Below are 20,759 nucleotides of genomic sequence, written 5' to 3' on the forward strand. Positions count from 1 at the left end.
GCCTGAAGATGGAATTACGTGACTGAAGTTAAGATGTGCTTAAGTGTTTTGTTGTGTATGGGCCTACACACTACATCTGTGTTTGTATTAAGAAGAAAAGCTGTTCTACAAGACATTCAGGCATTTTCAAATGTATTTTTTGTTCTGGACTGGAGCAGGAAGCTTTATCTTTTAATGAAATTTAGGAAATCTTTAATTCCAGAAATCTTGTAATTGAGYATACTTGAAACATTGTGTGTTAGCAATGTTGAAACGATTTGAGACATTAAGATTGAAATATTTCATGTCCGCATATGTTACTAAATTAATTAGAAGCAACTGTTAACTAAGCATGCTGGGATTATCTGGGTTGKGTATTTCCACCCCCTACAGAATAGACACAGAAAAGAGCTGTGATCTGGTCCAGCTTCTTGGCTGAGAGGCAATGTTCCATGCACATGCTTCTCARTGGAGCAGAAAAACAAGGATATTCATCTGGACACAAAGTAGACCTGGACCAACTAAMCCCTGTTCAGTTCAACTTGATTTAGGCAGGGACATGTCAAATGTCTTGTACCAGATCTTTGCTGCAAGTGCTTCAAGTGCTTCAGGAACGCAGCGCACAGACCCTCGCCTTGTGCTTGTAGGTGGTTTGGGTCGTCCTTGGCATGTAGGTTTTGCCTTTGRTATACCCRAGATGATTCTGCACTGTCCAGGAGMCATGGTAGTTTGGGCACAGCACCATCATTTGTATCTGATGCAGTACATGACAACTGACCCTCTCTGCTGCAGCCAGCCTGGGTGCAGAACTAAGTGGCAGCTACTTAAACTCTGATCTAAAGTGGCCTTTCCTGCTTAAGTCTCTAGGTAGTTATGGCTTTGCTTGGATATCCTGCCCTTTTCTTTTGGTGTTGAAATAAATATCTGAGGTCCACAGCCTTTGTGCTCCTGACAGCTTCTGGGTCAGCTGACCAGCAGAGAAGTTGCTAATCCCATTTTTGAGAGATGTTCTGTCATCCTTTAAGGCCTAACTCCATCAAAACATAAACCAGTAAATTTAGCTGTGGACTCTGAATGTTGCCTCTTATGACAGACCCCCCTGCCCTTGGTTGGCTCCTCTTTCACTCTTCCTGTGAGAAACTAGGGCAGTCCCTAGTATTCAACCAACAGAATTCTTTGGATTCAAATGTGAGTAAGAATAGGAGTTGAAACCTGGATTCAGATGTTAATAATAATAATAATAACAATAATAATTATTATTATTATTATAATTAATAAATAATATTTTGCTGCAGTTCTACATGTATGATTATATTTCTGTCTGAAGAAACAGAACACAAATGAGTATAAAAAGATGCATGTGTTTTCTTGAGCTTCTGTGTATATTACTGTAATCTGACACTATAAGAAATACATTTTATATAATTGGCAGTGGCAGACACACATTCTGATTGAAAAAAATTTATTGAATGATACACTGTGTATCACTGCTGGTGACTTGCAGCAATATTTCCATAAAAGTAAAGGATAATTTAGCACTTGATAGTCAGGCCTCAAAACCAAAATAAAATGCTTTTCTGTTTCTGTACCTAACCTAGGATTCATCTCACCTCATTGCAGACATCAGTAGTGTAGACACATGTGGCAAAACCCATCATCACAAGCTCCTTTTGCAGAGAATAGAGGGAGCAGGCACTTTTAGGCCATGATTCATCTGACCTATTTACATGTCTGCTGTAGGAGGAGATGAATCACTGCCTAGACTAGATCTGTGCGGAGGATAAAGGSAGCCTAAGATGGCCAGCACAGATGTAGGTTCTTGTAAAGGTCTACAGTTTGAATTTAGGCTTTCAGTTTGGAACAACAGTTTTTCAGAGAAGAGTAAAATTTCCTAAGCCGTGTTTTCCTAGCAGAATATGTGTATGAATATATACATAGATGGTATTTTTCTTCCTGCAACAGAAACATTTGCAACAATATCTTTTGAACACTGGCCCTATATCCCCTTTTCCAAATGTTTTAACATCTGAAGAGCTGCCATTTTATCTCTCTCTGCCTCTGCCCCTCTTTCATACATACAGACAYGTGTACACATACCACATTTCAGAGCTAGGCCTTCTGAATTTTCAGCATTACCTTAAAATATATTCCTCTGTGTGTGGTAGTCAGAGCTGCTGTTATACACAGACAGATATATTAACTGGGTTTGCATTTTTAAAAAWCCCAAAGCAAAATATGCAAACAAAACCACCAAATCAAGATTTCTGAAATTTCCTTCTGTTTAAAAATAACATTTTTATTAATTTGGTTTTCTTTCTTCTAGAATCTGCTCTACACTGCCTGCAGCCTTGGTGAGGCACAGTATCATAGGAAGAGAAACATGAATTTCTGGGAACATGATGCAGAGGAAGGGGGAAGACAAGACTTGATCATCTAAGAAGGAGTGCAAGTTCATAAGTAAAGCTCTGAGATGGAAAGAGAGAGGGACAGTTGTATTATTAAGTGTAGAAGATCAGAGTTGAGAGAGTCTGGTTACTTGAGGATGATGTCCTGACAGGTACTCTTGTGCACATGCTGTAGTATAATGTTCCAGTGCATCTGTACAGCCATCTACACTGCAAATGGAAAAAGGGTAATATTTAAAAAAAAATAGAAGAAGAAATGAAACCACCCTGTTGGAGAGCTTTACAATGCTCAGCTGCTCCTGAGAAGTGCTTGGTGTAGCTACAGCAGGCAAAACATCCCTCCCATCTAGTTGTTGGCACACARCACAGCAACCCATTTATGTGAGCACCTGGTTGATCAGTTTGTCTGTGACAGATCTTGGCAYGCCCTCTCCTCTGGCTGTAAAGCTTTACTGACTTGTGTGTTTTTCCCCCCCACAAACTCTTGTCTGGCATGGGAGGACTTGGAACAGAACAACACTGGCTCTGGCAACAACAGGAAAGTGTATTTTAGATAACCCTTTAGGGTGCAAGTTTTGCAGCCATTTAAGGGCTTTTCTGTGGGKTTAGGGGGAAAGGGCTGTCTATCATCCAAAGTCTATTGCTGCAGGGTGTCTGTGACTGTGAAGGTCTTTGACAAAGGCCACAAGCATCTGAGGGCTGCTTCTGAGAAATGGATATGGGCTCATGGCYCCCTACATGGGTGAGATGCAGAGGTGGCTTGAGGAAGAGAGCGCTCTTCCACCGGTCATCCCAGTGCATCATTCATTAAATATAACACCCTACAGGAAAATCAGGGTTTCGTGTTTTCCGTACCCCCACCTGCATCATCCCTGACGTCAGTAGTTTGGAAGCACTAAAGTTAAATTAAGGCCAGAGCAGTCTAATAGGCAAGGGATAACAAATGCTAAGAAGTCAAGGTAATGAGAAAATACCTGCCATCTGGAGCTGTCATAAGCATGAATTTACATCTCTCCCCAYGAAATAAATAAATCACAGCCTGCAAAACATTACTCTCCCTGGATGCAAAGTCCCACTCCTGCCGCTGCCACCAAAAATTTTGGCWTTCCCGCTTTCTGCGTGGTTGCTGGCTTCTGCTGAAAGCCCCAGGGTGCCGTGCTTGGGCGCAGGGAGACATCTGCAACCACTGCCTGTTCAGGCACAGTGGCTGGAGCGGGATCTGTTCTGCTGCATCCGCTTGCTCCAGTCCTCGCTCTGAYGGAAAGTTTTCCTCCTGGCTCTGACAGCACCGCAGCCACTTGGGGAAGCACATGACTTCCTTGGGAGACGGTGTTTCTTATTTGTGTTGCTGGCCTCCAGCAGCAGGCATGGCACCGAGGCAATATTTATATCAGTTTTTGTAACATCATCGCAGCAGCTGCAGTTTTGGGAACTGAAGTGCTGGCTGGAAGTGGGAGAGGGAGACACACAGCACAACACACCACATAGAAATGTGGATGCAAGGGAAAAAAAAAAAAAAAAGAAAAAAAAGAAGAAAAGTAAAGAAAATTGGCAATCAGCCTACTCCCCCAGAAAGCTCATTGTGTTCCTGGGTGCCAGGGGTGCTGCTCACCCTCCAGATGGTTACCACAGGGCCCATCTGTGTAAAAGTGAGTCAATGGCAATTGCAGCTCAGGATGCGTGTGATGGGATCAGATCTGTCCCCGCAGGGTGCTTGCACTCCTGGGGAGCAGGACAGGGGGAAGGGGAGTCCTCCAGCCAGGTGCTTTTCTGTGCTACAAGCCAAACAGTTGTCAGCAGAGTTCTCATACCCTTCAGCYGTGAGAAAGTGTAGTGCAACACTTGTGTGCAGGTAATCAGGCTGCCCCCAAAACTGCTGCAGCCCTGTCCTGTGCCTGGGCAATCAGCCCTGGCAAGCTCCTTWTCCCAGTTACAATGCCATCCTGGTGTAGCCATGCTGCTCCCAGGCCCCCAGCTTGGATCTCTGACTCACACTCTGCAGGTGTCCTGACATCTGTGGAACTRGCTGTGAAATCCCCAGGGAGGTAGGAGGGGGTCCTGTCTTCCAGATGATTTACTTGCTGCTTCCCATTGCATGAATGTGACCACATTCTCTCCTTTTCTGCCCCTTGGCTTGATTCCAATGGTGTTTGGCYAGTGGAGCTTTTCTGGTGCTATGGGGCTGGGAGTCACAAATTCCAGAAAAAGAGTAGAGTTCTCTTCACTGCATCTCTTTGTTCCTTCATCTGTCCTGCAGCAGAGGCAATTAAGAGCCCTTGGCAGGTCCCATGTGTGTAACAGGAGCTCTCCACTGCCCAYGCATGCTCTTAGCAGGTGGTTTCTACCTCTGCTGCAAACAGCAGTGGCTGCCAGGCCTGAATTCTTCCCTGTCCRTTGCTTTTTCTCCACAGAGCAGTGGAGCTACATCTGACAGAGGAGGTGTCACACAGTGTCCAGCTACCTTAGAGTTTGGTGAAACAAAAGAAAGTTGACACGAAGCTGAAATGTTTCCACGAGGTGCTGCCCTGGACCTGTTAGGTGATGCACATTTTATCACAGGCAAGCGCTGAAGGTCATTTGACCCAAATATAGCTGTGTTGTGCAAAATACCTTCATTGTCCTGGACAGCACAAGATCTCTGGAAAAAGCTGGGCTGTCAATGAGCTCTCCACATTCACGTGTCCTGCAGTCCTCTGAACAGATTGCTATGAGGACAGAGCAGGGGACCATCACTGTATCTGTCTGGGAGGACTCTTGGAAACCAACACCTGAAGCTGCATCACGGGCTCTCTGAGCTAGAGACACCATCAAAGACTGGCAGYGTGGTAAGCATGGCTTCTTGAACTATGTCCCTCAGAAAATCTGCTCCAGTCTCCCACTTTATAGGCCCTTRTGCCATGATCAGTCTTACTTTGTCTCAAGAAGAACTGAGATTTCAGTGTTTCCTTAGCACAAATGCCCTGAAATGCTCATGGTGAGCAGAGTTGGGGTAAGACAGGCAGGGAGGGGAGGGAGAAAGAAAAGACATGCCAGCTGTGGTGACAGATCTTCCGAGGTGGCGTGAGGAGGGCTTGGCAACCCTTTCAGCACTGTCCTATTGCAACAGGAAGGAGGAGGATATACAGAGGTTACTTAAAAGCCCCCAACTTTTTCCCTGCTTCTATTGCATTGCAGAAATTCTGCAAGGGAGAAGAAAAAAAAAAGACTATCTGAAAATAAGGTACCCTTGCTAACTAAAAAAACTTCCTTTTAGAGCTTACATCTATTAAATAATTGCTACATTTTAAATTGCTGTTTTCAGGGACTTTGGGAAGTTTTCTTCTCAGTCATTAATATTTTCTTAGAAGGGTGGCATGGCTTTTTCACTGCTACATGCTTACACTGAAATAGATGTGAAAGCAGTTTTGAGTAGCTCAAAAAGAAGTCTCTGATCAGCCTACATCTAAGAWTTCCCTTAAGGACGTTAGTGGGAAAGAAATAAGTGGATAAGTGCTTTTTTCTTTTCCTTTTTTTTTTTTTTGCTTTACCCCCCTCTCTCCTCCCCCACCTCCTCTTTTTCTCAAAAGTGGATTGTCTGGGTGCAGGAGTTAGCCCTTTACATACTGGGTGTTTGTGTGCATAGGGACAAAAATACAATTCTCCACTAATCATCCACAGGCTGTTGTAGGCTGTAATATTTGGCTTGATTGCAGTATAACTTATAATGTCATTTTTATTAGGGAGAGGTAGTGTGTGATGCACTTTCTGAAAATATAATTTGCTATTTTGGATTCAATAATGCTGTTATGGAGGATGAGAGAGCRAATGATTTTCGAGTGCTTTTACCTGAAACTTCCTAATGTTTTTTAGTGCCCTGCTTCTCTCCTAGGCAAATACTTCTGTGTTAGACTTCCCTCTCCTTCTCCCRCCCCCTCCTTCTTTTCTTATTCATGTGTTTTGATGAACACAAAATGCCTTCCAATCCTTAGAGAGCTGTACTTATCATTAGACTGATGTGTTCTGCCTCTCAGGTTTTATTTATATAAGTCTAAAAATGTGTAGCTCACTGGCACCCCACATTGCTTTTGGCTTCTCCCATCTTGCATGTGCCATGCTAGTTCATGTTTGCTTTTTCTTGCASTCTTTCTTTCATGGTATTACCACGTTTTTTAGTACAGGATGTCTGAAACAACGGGCATCAACGAGGAGAAGAAACTTCCTTTGAATGGGAGAAGAGCCATCCCACCAAACAACTCCAATGATGAAGAAAATGAGGTCCCTGAGATGGAGGCTTTTGGATTGATACCTAGGGGATTTAATCCTAGAGGTACAGTGTACAATTAAGCCACAAGCTTATTTTTACATCTTCCATACTTATCTCAGCACAGGTCTGTAAAATACATCTAAACCACTTTTTCCTTACATCTTTCCAACTCAGACAGTTTTTCTTGTTGCTCATGGGAAAACTTACTGAAACCACCTGTGTCCATGGAAATGTTAGCACCGTTTATGGGTAGGTAAGGGGAGAAGTGGAGAAGCTGAGTGACCAGTTTTCAGCTTTAACTGTGGGACTGATTAAAAAAAAGTAAGAATGGGTTTTCCCTGTTTGATCACAATCACAGAGTCACTCCAGGAATCTCCTGGCTTCAGGCAGGGCTGTGGCAGCATTGGAGTGAAGAGCCAGAAGGAGTCTGCTCCCTTAATGGCCCTTCTCATTTATATGGCCTTAAAATGCCTATGAAACTGCTGCAAAATGTTGTCTGGCAGGTAAAACTTTCRTTGTAGTTGTACAGCTCACTCATAAAAATTAATATGAGACTAAAAGRAATACCCATATTCTTATTCTCCTGTGAAAAATGTTTGAATCATTTGCTGGGGAAACAAAACAATATCATGGTAGAGGATAGACAAATAAAAGTATTCTCCCAGGGTCAGCTCGTTGGAGTCAACCAGAAATTAAAAAATATGTAAGATTAGGTTTTAAACAAAATAGGATAAACTTCTGAATGAGTCACTAATGAAATGATGTAACRTTTTTGCCTGTTTGAATTGAACAGCAGAATTTGTTGAACCTGGTGGTTCACGGTAGCTGGATGTAATAATTTTTAATGCTCAAAGGGAACTTTGCATCCAGAGTTGAAGGAGTACTTAATAAATGTGGACAAGAATTAATTACTGAATTTCACACATTGGGAAACAGGCAAAGAGAATTTAAGTGACAAGTTGCAAAGCATTATTTCTGTTAACCTAATCATGTGCCTTAACCACACAGCCCTCACCACACACCCATCCCCACCCCCATCTTAATATACACACATTTCTTTTAAAATCATTTATTTTTAAAAATGCCTGAACAAACCAACTGGCRTGTTAGGACTACAGAAATTTTTGCTCGAGCTTATTCTGACAACCCTGTAGCTCTGGGGCAAGTATGTGTGTTTAAATTGTCAAAYGCAATGCAGTGTAGGTCCCAGCTAAACACTTTCAAACCCAATATGCTCACAGAAAATGGAGATGTGTAAATGTGGGATACCTTAGAAGGAATACAGCCTGTAGCTAAAGCCCACTAGTACCAGGAGAAAAATTCCTATTGCTTTTTGATGTGCTTCACATCAGGCTCTGAATGAAGTGTGGTGCTTGTGGGTGGCAGCCTCCTGCTTTTCACAAATTCAGTGGAAACTTAGGAATGTCAGGTCAAGTTAGTTGAGGCAGGAGCCCAGCATGTGCTTAAGGTGATGCTACCATTGAGAAAAACATCCCTTGTCCAAAGTAAGAGTTTGTGTGGCCATTGGGTAAACCTGGCTATGGGACTGGTATGGCTGAAAAATAAATCTCTACATAATAGCAAAACTCTTTTTGTACAGTAGATCAGCTCTGCTGTGAAATTCTCTAATGCTTGTAGCAAAAATATGCAAGGTTATCTGAAGRGTCACCTGAAGGGTCCCTGAAGGGACTGCAGCAGCATTCCTGTTTTGGTGCATATCAGCTGTGATCTCAGCCTGTGGTACCAGCCAATATAAGTGTGATGCCKGGATATACTGCTTGGGGTAAGTCACCCGTCCGACCACATTAAAGATTTATTGCCCCATGGAGCTCAGCCTTACATTCAGGAACTAAGCTTGCCCTGGAGCGTTCTCAGTATTTTGCTTGGGGGTTAAAATGAGTATTCATGGGCAGAGCAGGARCAGCCCAGGGTGAAGGGGCTCTAGAGCTGTGAGCCCATCCTGGCAGAGAGCTGCTTGTGACACCTTCCCCTTCTCCTCCCCCCCTTCACTTCTGGATTGTCCAGATTTTTTTGTAGTGGTTCCCTGATTTTGTTGCCATAACACACTGAAAAAAGCATGCCAATGCTTTTAACTCTGCTGTTAAAACTGAGGTGTTTTCTAGCCTCTGGACACCTGCTGTAAACATCTACACACCTGTGTCTTCACCTGTGTCAGACTGTAGTCAGCACAGAGCCATTCAGTGAGTGGAGGTGAGGGCACAGGTTGCCAGAGAGTCTCTGGATGTCAGTTCAATGGATGTCAGTTCCACGGTGATCTGTACCCTTCTCTCAGCTCCACCAACTGCAGCAACCAGCCATCAACTGGCCATAATAAGGAGTTATATACCAGGCTCACATCATTTAGATRCCTAAATTTAACTGAATTCTGCCCTTGATCTGTGCAGTGTAGGAGTCTACAGCTGAGCTAGTCACCCTCGTTTCCCTTGACAGCCAACAGAGAGAAACAGGCATTTTTAGGGTGTGATTCATTTGACCTATTTTAGCTACTACTCTGGGATGAGGTAAGACCCTGTGCTTGCCTAGCTCTCTGCTGACACCCACTTCTCCTCGGCTGAATCACAGCCGGGGCGAGCACGGCGGCTGCCAGGGCCGGCTGCGTCCCCAGCCCGGTCAGCGAACTGCCCGCTGCCGGAGCTCCGGGTGGGACGAGATGCTCATCAGGGGGACGGAGAGCCTCTTCAGCAAGAAGCCTGTGTCTCTGGGAACATCCCTGTGCCGTGTCTTTTCCCTGGCTCATCCGGGCCAGCTCATCTCACCGCGGTGTGTCGGGAGTGGGCTCGGTGGGAGTACACAGCCCAGCCACCCCACCCTTCTTTGCAAAGTCCGGCGACTCGCCAGGCATTTGTGCTTCCCCTCCTAGTGGAGTGATGGGCACTTTCCCGTGGAAATTCACGGTTTTTTTTTTTAGTAATTCAAAACCCTTTCTCTCTGGTTGTCCAAGGAAACCTGCTGTTTGAAGGCTGTTTTTTTAATTTGAAAAACCTCTCAAGCTTGTGCTTATTTATTTCTCTGCAAGCTTACAAAAGCCTTAAGAAGGCATCACACTGCTGACTCTTGCAGCAAACCTGCTTGCACTGAACAACATCCCAGGCTACAGGCAAATCCTCAAGTGGACCTGACTTCAAAGAAGGCCTYGATGGCCACCTGTCCCTCAAATAGATGAGTATTGCCTGGAGCTTTCCTTTGGATCACAYCCTGATGCTGGYGTTAGCACTTCCCATTATCATGCTYGTGTTTTGCCCTTCATAATTGCCATTACTGTAATTAGCACAGGCACAGCCATGGGTTATTTTCATCTGGCAAGCTTAAGGTACATTTTAACACTGAGACCAAAAATTAAATGYGTTTTCTGCAGATGTGTCCGGTTGGGTTCTGACAGGCGCCGTGTAAAGTCCTGTGATAAAGTGTAGCAAATACTGAACTGAAAGCTYAGGGTGGCTTAGCTTTGCAGTTCCTTGAAGGGGCTAACATGCAGAGGARGGGTGGGGTCACTGTTGCCTTTTATTGCAGAACAGGAGATAAAAACAAAACAAACGCTCAGTTCCATTTTTGTGCCTCTTTGGAAGGAGGGAGCAGCTGAGCCACTTTTTTGTTGGTAGCGTCATTCCTCACAGAACCCCAAAATACACACCTTTTGAATGCGGTGCTTTTGGCCCAGATGGGGTTGGGAGATAAAAGGGGAGAGACTCTCCTCTGTCCCTGCTTTATCCCTGTACAGGAAATTCCTGCCTTGTGTAATTTTATTGTGAGTTTTGTCAGCATTTTTGAGAGAGCACTGGTAAGTTTTTCAAGAAGGAAGGTGCAGACATGCCCTACTTCACAGAGGGGCAGTGAGAATGATTTCTGAGCAAAATGTTCCATACAGACATCTCTCTAACTTCAGCCAGTGCTAAAGGCAGTGGCGGTTACAGCAACAGAAGTTACTCCARAAGCCTGGTGAATTGAGCAGAGAATAACAATAACATTGTCATGGGACTTTAAGCCTGACTCAGGATTGAACAGAATATTCCAGCCTTTTTGCAGATTTGGGTTAGCAGGAGGCAGATTGTTTTGGTTCAGTTATGTAGGGCTTTTCCATGAAAAGTTCCTTATCTTGTCATGTCCTCAGGCATATTCCTTTCTTTCAGTTTCCTGAAGGACATGGCTAGGGAGCTGAGGGGCGATGCAAGCACGAGTGGGACCTCCTCYCATTGCCATTGCTCCCATATCTCCCATTAGCTGTTGCCCAGAGCCCAGGCTGGGCAGGAGAAGGACCATGCTGACCATGCTTCCCATCCAGGGAAGGTGCTGCCTGCAGGGCTCTGCTTCTTGTCTGGAACTGACAAATGAAAGGGGCCACATTCAGCCCTCAGTGACTTGAATGTCCAACTCATTTACTGAGCACATCATTCTTGCTCACAGTGTGCTTAGTAGAAGGCCAAATTAGCCACCATCACAAGTACACAGCTCCACCAGCTGCCCACTTTTTGCCAGGCGTGAGTTTGGCTCTGTCACCCTAAGTATAAAATGCAGGAATTAGCTTGTTTCTAACTATCAGCACCTGGAAAGACAAGCTGAGAGCTGCAAATCTAGCTTTACTCTTCTATCTCTCTCCTGGTGGTGACTAGTAATGGCCCTCCTCCTCCTCCAGGCAGAGGTTTCATGATTATGTGCCTAAGAACAATGTCCAGTTCATTTTCATGTGTTTTCTCATACTGTTAGAAGACTCCCATTGTGCAAATTCATGGAGTGCTACAGTCATGTAGCTTATGGTGACTGCAGGTGGCTGTGCCTGTCCCAGTGCCACCCCACACTGGTCATTAGCTGAACAAACTCTTCTAGCAGTGCTAGGCTATAACCCTTTAGATAGCCCTAATTTGAAGGGAGCAAAGCTTTGCTCGTGCATGTTACAGACACCTATTGCTGCTTGCCTGTAACTCTGTGTTGTAATTATATGCTGTAATGTTATATTTAGTTTTCAGAAGAAGACACTAATAGCAGTGGAGGTGTACTGAGAAGCTGAGTCTAGACACATGCAGTACACCCAAACCTTATSTAATGCAGGCAATCCAAACTCTCASCTGAATGCATGATCATTATCTGCCTCTCAGGCTCTTCAGGTCTCAGTACTGGTGGCATTTTGCAAACATTAAAGTATTTAAGTGTCACAAATCCTCAGGGAATTTGCATTTTACAAATGGGTGACTGCAAGAAGGGTGACACAAAGCCCCAGGTGTCAAAGTCCGATTGATTGCACTGGTAAACTTGTGACAACAAGGCCCAGACTTACGGAAAGCTGGTGCCAATGGAAAGATGGGGCCAGACTCTACTTGGGGCCATCCAGTTTCCAGTGCCTTGAAACACACTCTTGCTGTGGTTGCTTTTGCCATGCACTAGAAGCCTTGTAGCCTCTGTGAAAATGGCAGATGGGCAGAATGTTGGTCCATGAGTCTCTGCTCAGTCAGGAGCATGTAAGCCCCAGACAGATCGAGCATGCTCCTATTGCATGGTGTTCCTTCCCTGCAGAATGTGAGGATATGGGCTCTAATGATGTTGACATCAATATTGACATTTCAACACACTAACTCTTTTCCCCATGCTTATTTACGTGTCTCTGCAGATTACCTGCGTGTTGTGGATATTTATATGTTCAAGGATCCTCAGGAGATCAACAAGCAGGAGCACCACACTGACAAGTACTACAACCCCAAGCTGATAGTGCGTCGGGGACAGGCTTTCCAAATCCGCATTGACTTCAACCGACCCTACAGGCCAGAGACGGACCAATTCTGGCTGGAGTACTTGATGGGTAAGTGTCTGACAAAGGCTGTGTCTTATCAGCAAAGGGTTAGTCCCTCATAAACAGGAGCACAGCAGAACTTAATGGCTGGGTCTCTTCCTGTTATGATTGATAAACCATAAAAACAGGCTTAGCCATAGGYAAGGAAGTGTTTTTCTAAACAGGCTTTGAATCCTTTCTTGAGAAAATCAGAATTTCATGTGAGAGAAGAAGGAGCATAATCTTGGGGTTTCTGTTTCATAAGAAGCTGTACTTTTGAGCTTTCAGAGTTATATCTGGTTAATGCTGTATGGCAATGCTGAAAGGCAGGTGAAATAGGAAACATCTTTCGTTAGTGTCTAGGAGGTGTAGGGAGGAGGAGTCTGTTGTTTGAGGTAGGAGAGGTGACTGTATGAACTGAGATAGCAAAATATTGATTACATAAAAAGGGGAAGTTACACAGGGTGGAAGAATCTTGCACCTTTTCAGCCTGCATTTACAAACAATTAATAACAAGAGAGAAAGTTCAGCAACTCTAATTTTGGACCAGAAACAAAACCATACAATCATTGAATCACTAAGGTTGTAAAAGCCCTCAGATCATTGAGTRTATGCGTTACCCTAGCACTGCCATGTTTTCCACCAAGCTATGTACCCAGGCAGGGGCAGTGATTCCACCACTTCCCTGAGCAGCCTATTCCAATGCATGACTACTCTGTCAATGAAGAAATGTTTTTCCCAATATCCARTCTAAACCTGCCCTGGTACAACTTGAGGCTATTTCCTCTTGTCCYATTGCTTGTTACCTGGGAGAAGAGACTGACCCCCAGCTGGCTACAGCYTCCTTTCAGGCAGTTGTAGRGAGTGATAAGGTCTCCCGTGAGCCTCCTTTTCTCCAGACTAAAYRCCCCCAGCTCCCTCAGCTGCTTCTCACAGGACTTGTGCTCTGCTCCAGACCCTTCATCAGCTCCATTGCCCTTCTCTGCACATGCTCCAGCACCTCAGTGTCTTTGTTGTAGTGAGGCCTCACCAGCACTGAGAGGTTTACTCAGGATGATATTAGAGRCTTTCTTGATTAATTGCAGAAAGAGCAAGAGAGTTTTTTCCTCATGCTGAGAAGTGTTCATCAGAGGCCCAGGTCCTAAGGTACCTGGTGACTCATTGAAGGAATGGGACTAGAGAAGGGCATAACCTCACCAGAAAAGGAGAAAAGTAAGAGGGTATCCTGTCATGCTCAAAAGATGACCCCACCACATTCTGGTCCCTACAATACAATTCTTGGAAACCCCCATCTTCATCTGGATTGATCTGGGAGCTTCTGTTTTAAGACATCAATGTTCTCCTTATCAACTCTTTAAAGTAGGTTAAAATTGATGTTTTTATTTGCTTTCCTATGAAATGCAGCTCTGAAATTTCTAGTGCTGAGTCTTTTCCATCGTTGAATTATGATGATGTGGCCATTTATTAGATTTGTTGGCTTCTAAAGCTAGATGGGCGTTTATCTCTTAAACATATGTGCAGTGAAAATGTTACTGCCTGCACATTTTTTTTCATGGGTCTCTTCTTTCTAATTTAAATTAGGGTTGGGAGGCATGTTATGACAGTCCAGTGAATGATTGGCTGAACAGCCACAAGTGCCTTTAAAAATTTAATATGCATAAATATCATTAGTTCTTCTGGGATTTAATTAAATTYAAGATTGTTCCCTTAATCTTTATATGTTTAAAACAAACAGCTGTATCAAGAAGAAGTGGAAAATGGAACATTTGTTTTTTATTGCACTCTGTGAAGTTTGCATTTGTTTTAATCAGATATTCTATATTGGAAGAAGAAAATTAACACTTCTTTTGACATTGCACAATCTACTTAAGAGAACACATTTACTTATTTTTCTGTTGCTCTTTCTTAACACATTCGTTCATGGTTTGTACCTTGAATCTCTAAGCATGGATAAAAATCCCCTCATCTTCAGCCATGGTAGGAATGGGGTTAAATACAGCCTGAGCCAGGGGAGTCTCTGCGATAAACACAGCTTTGAATGACTCCTTTGGATTTAGCCCTGGGTCTGTAGTGAAACTCCTCTCCCTGTTCTTCACTGTTACTGTCCTTCCTGTGAAACAGGACCGATGTCCATGTGGGGTGGCTGACAATTGGCTGCAGGAAAGTGTTGCAGATATAGGATAGTGTTCAATGCTATTGCCCTTCCCTGCTTTTTAAGTGTCTGCTTCTGAGAGCACCACTGCCCTCTTGTTGCAAGGACTTTAGCTCACTGAGATTGAACTGGGAGGTGTTCAAGGTCCTCTTCTAGGAACTGGTTAACACTCAGCASTCTGCAAATGTTTCTCTTTGTGAACATGTGGTGAAAATGCAGTATATTTGTTCTCAGAGGCTAGCAACAGGAAGCAAAACAAAACCAGTCCAAAATGAAGAAGGAAAATTCAGAAATTACGTGCTTGACTCTTGCTACTTCTCCTTTTAGTATCAAGTCCAATGTTTAATGCTGAGAAGAGAAAGGAAATTTATCTTACTTAGGAAAGACAACTGAATGCTGAATGTCTCAGTGCTATGCTCTCAAACCTTTTGTCACAGGGAGATGTGGCCATTTTCATTTTTTTTTTTTTTTTTTGGTTTGTCTTCCTGAAGAGCTGGGACCTCTCACACTGCCTGAATAGCAGAACCCAGACCAAAAGCTCTTGCCCAGGCTGACTGTGAGCAAGGGAGAGAGGCAGACACCTCCAAGCAGAGTTTAACCCTGCTGTCTTTAAGTGGGATGAACTCTCTTGTGAATTTCTTTTCCTTGCTCTATTGACTGTTTCCCATAGACCAGACTGACTTTAAGAACACTGAAGGCAGGGGAGGTGAATCCTGCCTTTTGGTACTGTCAGGCAGAAGCTATCCCTAGGGAATGGCTCAGACAACAGCCCTAGAGTAGAGGCAGCTTGAGCTCAGTGAAGCTTTTTATGCTGAAAGGAATATACCTGCTAGGAATGTGCTGAGTTTGGAAGATTAAAGTGATGGACACACAGAAATATTGGCAGGCTGTTGTAAGACGACCTTTCCAAGGAGCACTCTGTGTGTCTAAGCAGTAGATTCCAAATGGTGCAGCAGAGCTGTTAAACAGAATAATCTAAGTTGGAGGGGCCTCCAGAAGTCTCATCTTTAGCCCTTGGTCAAAGCAGGTCCGGCTTCTCCAGCATCTSTGGGCCTTGCCTTGTGAGCAGGTTTTGAGTATCTGCACGGGTGTTACCCCAAGCAATGTGGATCAGGCTGTCCAGAAATTCAGAATGGTTCCAAGTTCTGTTCTCATAAGGTACAGAGAAACTGTGTAGGGATGGCTGGGCTTGGCTCAMAGGGATTCTGTTGGAGCTGGGCAAACTCAAAGTCTCCTTTTGCAGGGCTGTGCCTGCAGTGGGGGCTGTTTATACAACAGTGCCTATGAAGCTATTCAGAAATTATTAGTTCCCAGCTYAGGGAAATTTCCCTAAGTTGACATTAATCTATCACAGGATTTTTATCTATTAAAGACTAATTTTGATCCTGAAAAATGTGACAATTKTAATGGATTGATCCTGTGGGTGTGCACAGAACTATTCTATTTCCTTATTCTCTAAAATTTACTTTCCCTTCTCTTTCTTTTGCTCCTATTTTTTCTTCTTTTGCATCATTAAAAAGATGATTAATGARGCAAGTAAAGCAAGTAGAGACTGCTTAATCCTTCTTATTGATAATGAATCAAGGGTACCTGGGACAAATGCTTCTTGTGTCATGTGAAACTAGGTCTGAAGCATTCATAGAACAATCTTTAATTACAATTATATTCCATCCACTGTCAATTTAAACACCATTTACACAGTTTAGAATTCATTGGTTAAATTGTATAAAMAAATATATMTGTAAATATATAAATACATATGTAAATATATAAATAATTCACCCCAATCTCTTGAAAGTCACTTTTACAGMTATTCTTCTGTGATGGTTCCTTATGTTTTAAGTTGTCCTTGGTTTAACAGACTGTTTTCTATAGAATCATTACCGGTCAAATTGACTGAAATCCTAACATGTGAATTAATAAAATTCAGTTTTGCACATAATCCTTTATTAAATTAGGACCATAGTTGCCTGCCAAAGTATGGAACACAATGAATGTGCCAAAAAATCCTCGTGGAAAAATATCCACTTATAAAGAGTAATTGGATGTAATTCCAGTTCTTGTGCTGGAMCTCAGCCCTGCCACAGTACCTGTGGTTTGAGAGCTGCTCCGTCACCACATATTTCCTTTGCTCATGCCCACTTCCTGCCTTTTACAAGAGGGAAGGTGAGCACCACCACATGGGTGGTACTCGTTTTGTTGGTCTGGCGTTGAAATGAAACAGGCACACCAGAAGTGCATATGCTGTGCTTGCATCTAATTCCCCACAGTGGGAATAGTTTCAGTTTGTTTGGAGCCTCAGTGAACCCAGAGGACCCAATGGATTCCTTCACCCGTCTTGATCTGTCCTGACTCCTGCCTTTGGGGTGTTGAGGGTATTTTGTGTTGCTCTTAGCTTTCCACAGTGCAAGGCTTAGCCTGGCTGAGCATGGCTCCCTCACCTGGGGCAGCCAGTTGGGTGTGAGTACTGCAAAGTTTCTATTGGCACTGCTGCACTKGCAGGGACTTCTCTAAAAAGCAGCTGTATGATGGGATGCACTTATACAGCCCTCATCTTGCTTTTAGTAATAGCTTCCAGTACGTGGCTGTAAATCCTTGAGGGGTTGATGAGTTTATATGGTGCATCCTGAYTCTAATGATGTATTTCCCCACATCCTCATAAATATTTGTCTATTTGTGTTTTCCTTAAATGGCTTCATAAATCCATATATATATTGGTCTAGCCCTAAATGTTATTATGAACTTTTTATTCATTGACGCACTTCTGGAACGACCATAAATTSCAATCCCCCAGGCTACTATCACCTTTCCACACGTATGCATGTGGGGACACCCACGCTTCCGTCCATATGCTCTCCTCAGGCTGCTATAAATCATTGGCTTCTGGCCTGAGATGAGAGGCTTACTGCTCCTTTTTCCACAGTCTTCCCAGGCCAGCTCCAGAGGGATAGTTATAAACTTATCAAAGAAGCTGAGAACATAAAGATGTTAGAGTTGATCCTATATGGTTTATTTAGGTGACACCAAATTCCCACTTACAGTCAGAGGGATATCAGGATACACACACACCAGAATCAGTGGAGCTCTTCATTCTGTCCTTCAATGTCCACAGCCTTTCCTTGTTTTCACAGCAGAGTTGGGCTGGGGATGATTCCAGGGTTATTGAGGTTTTGGTGATTTTGTTTGGCAATAATTCTGCCTTAGTGGGAAGTATTGCTACCTCTGCTGTCACCTGTCCTCTTCAACAGTTCTGAGGGCAAGGCAGATTGTAGCCAACAAAGGTGCTGGAACATGAGATGTCTCCCAGCACTTGGGATGGAATGTGAAGCTGAGTTCTGACTCTGGGTAAAGTTGGAAAATTTTGTATCTTCATGCTTCAGGAGCTTTCTTGGCACTGCTAAGACAATTAACTGGTCTGGAGGACACACCATGTTAGTATRTAATTCAACACTGCGAGTTTATTAGATCCCCTTTTCACAAAGAACTCAAAAAAAATGAGCAGAGATACAGAAACACCTGATGGTCTAAACTTAGTGTCTCATTTTGTGGCAGAAAAAAATAATTTGTTCTCAGTGGAACCCATTTTCTAGAGATTGACTCCCAACAGCCAAGAGACCATTTTCCAGCTCTTAGCAAACAACARACCACTTTCTGAACAAAGGCATTGGGGTGTTTTTTTCTTCCCCTCTGGAACTCTCAACCAAGCCCCAGGGGAGCAGAGAGAAGGGAGCCCCTTGAGGTACTCTATGAATGCAGTATTTCATGGAAAGCAATCTTTATTATGCCAACTTTTGCACTGCTACAGCAGCATCAAGTGGCACATCAAATTTAGCTGTATGTTTAAGTTGCTTAATAGCTAAAGTGTGTGGCTCTGATTGTGTTTTACAATTGTAAAGTACTAGAAACATTCCCTGCTGGGATAGAGTGGCCAGATGCTAAGGATTTAGAACTGCAGCCATGAGCAAAACTTCTTTCAAGATATTTGCATTTACTACATCTCCAAGTCTGTATATGACATTTCTGAAGGCAATGGAATTTGAGGGTGGGAGGAACCCAGGTGAGATGTTGAAGCAGAGATTTGAAGACTACTGCTTTTTACAAAAAAAAAGTTTCTTCTTCTTGCTTCTTTTGATTGTTTGGAATTTTATTAGAGTGCCTCTCCTGTTTTTTTGTTCTTTATTTTGCTCTGTGTTTCCTGTCATGATTCCCAAATGCTAACACCMATCTCCAAGGCTGCTTGCTACCAAATGGCTTGCCTCTGCTACACTGCACAGCCAATTTACTGGTGGCTTCCAGCTCAGACTTACTCATAAATTTGTCACAATTATAATACTTCCATGGATGGCACKTAATAGATTTGTTACCCTTTATATGAAGCAGTATATCTAAATAAAACAAATGAACCCATAGAAAAATTGTTAATTACTGTGTGTAATATATATTCCAAAGGGAGACAGATTACTTKACTCCTTGAAAAGCCAGTCTTCCAGGGAGGGTTCCCAAAAAGACAAAGACTACTGAGAAATAGCTTTGTTCATTTCCCTCTCTTCTGAGGTATCCCACTTCCATCAGGGAGGAAAMCTCCTATGAAGCTCCCTAAATCTCTAACCTCTGTGCTTCAAACTTTCCCTCTCCCCTGCTGAAAGTAAAGCTCAGTTTTGTAGGACCTATCCAAGAGCACCTGCTGGTCCCTCCACTGTCTGTGCCAACGGCACAGCACTAACTCAGCCGTGGCATTTACGAGCTGTTTAATGCACAYACACAGAGCAGTGTGCACGTCCACTGGGCATCAAGGGGAAAACTAAATTAAATAGGCCCAAGAGCTTCCAGGGACTGGGCAGAGGAGGAAAAGGAAGAGAATTGTCTGAGAAAGCCCTGGTCCCTGTTAGTCACCCATAAGGAACAGCAGCGGAATTGGATAACTGGAGGAGGAGCGCTTGTGTTTTGACAGCTGAACTCACTGCACCTATCTCTCACCCTCTCTCTGTTGCTGTAAATCCCTCTCTGGTGTGGCATTTTTACCCAGAATTTAACACAGCTTGCCTCTGTGCCTGATGGCCCCATAGTTGACATGCTGAGGAGATAAGGCATATGAGGCATATGTTGAAAATAATGCACTTTAATGAGAAGGAGCTTTAGGACACCAGCTTGGTTAGCTACAGAAACCAAGGTGGAATAAGAAAAGGATAAGAAATAAGTATCAAAAGATTGCAGATCTGTGCACTGTGTATCACAGGAAACAGACTTGTTTGTGCCATTAAACATTCTGTACAGGGGAGGTCTCTGTGAAAAGTTATGTCTTCTGGCAGTGTCGTGGCTCAGCACTGAAATGCAGAGGGTTGGAGGCGCAAGAAAAGGGGTCGCTGTGAGTTCTCTCCTGTCCTCTCCTCGCCTTTAAAAGCAGGACAGCCAGCAGCTTCCATTCAGTACATGATATCTTTGAAGTAGCCTATAAAAATTCACCCAGTGCAGGAATCTCCACACTTTCTGAGTTCTCAGGCTGGTTTTTCCCATTTCCATGTGCTGCTACAGTGAGCAGACAGGGACATCCCAACAGCGTGATGTCACACAACGACTTTGTCTGCCACGGAGCAATTGGCTGTGAAATGTCCTCGTGTGAGGGCCAGGGCCTCCTACACCCAAAGCAAACGTGAGCAYTGGGGAGTGAGACAACCACAAAGAACTCGCTGTGGAGCATGGTTCAGGCTGCCAACTCCTGGAGCAAATCAGAGCTGGAGGGATCCTGAGCCAGCTGATGCTACTGGCATCATGTCAGCACCCGCCTGTCAACATAAAAAGGGTTTTATCTTGTCTACATGTCCTGGTCCTGACATGCACCCAAACACCCTCCTGCCTCTCTGTGGGTTGGGTTAGCACCAGAGACCATTCAAAGAGTGCTCTGCCAGGTGTTCACAGGCTTTTGGTAATGAGTSTTTGTGTAGTATTGAATCTTCTTCCTTAGAGACTAAGCCAGAAAATGAAATCACCACTGCATATTATTCCTTCTGAGAAAGGGCCAACATTACAGATATCTCAGCTTATGAACCAAAGTTGGCTYTACTTTTGTGCTGCAGCCAGAAATGTGTGCTCAAGGTGTAGCTAAAGGTCAAATGGCCAAGCCATCCTGATAGGACTTCTCTAACAAAGATAAACATAGTACTTAACCTACGTAAAAATTCTTTTGCCAGCAACCTTAGCATG

At 43.7% G+C, this 20,759-nt stretch overlaps 1 protein-coding gene across 1 annotated transcript in view; it reads left to right on the top strand.

The window, feature by feature from the left end:
- The first annotated feature begins 5,545 nt into the window (after positions 1 to 5,545).
- The window catches only part of F13A1 (coagulation factor XIII A chain), a 57,254-nt gene continuing 42,040 nt past the window's right edge, over positions 5,546 to 20,759 (top strand). Inside the window, exons 1-3 of the mRNA XM_057369133.1 lie at positions 5,546 to 5,604; positions 6,537 to 6,690; positions 12,248 to 12,436. Coding sequence (XP_057225116.1) covers positions 6,543 to 6,690; positions 12,248 to 12,436 — 337 coding nt within the window. The 5' untranslated portion in view covers positions 5,546 to 5,604; positions 6,537 to 6,542. The remainder of the gene's footprint in view (positions 5,605 to 6,536; positions 6,691 to 12,247; positions 12,437 to 20,759) is intronic.

The sequence above is a fragment of the Malurus melanocephalus genome, unplaced genomic scaffold (assembly GCF_030028575.1).
Source record: "Malurus melanocephalus ecotype Western Australia unplaced genomic scaffold, MMel_1.1 scaffold_103, whole genome shotgun sequence".
Lineage (NCBI taxonomy): Eukaryota > Metazoa > Chordata > Aves > Passeriformes > Maluridae > Malurus > Malurus melanocephalus.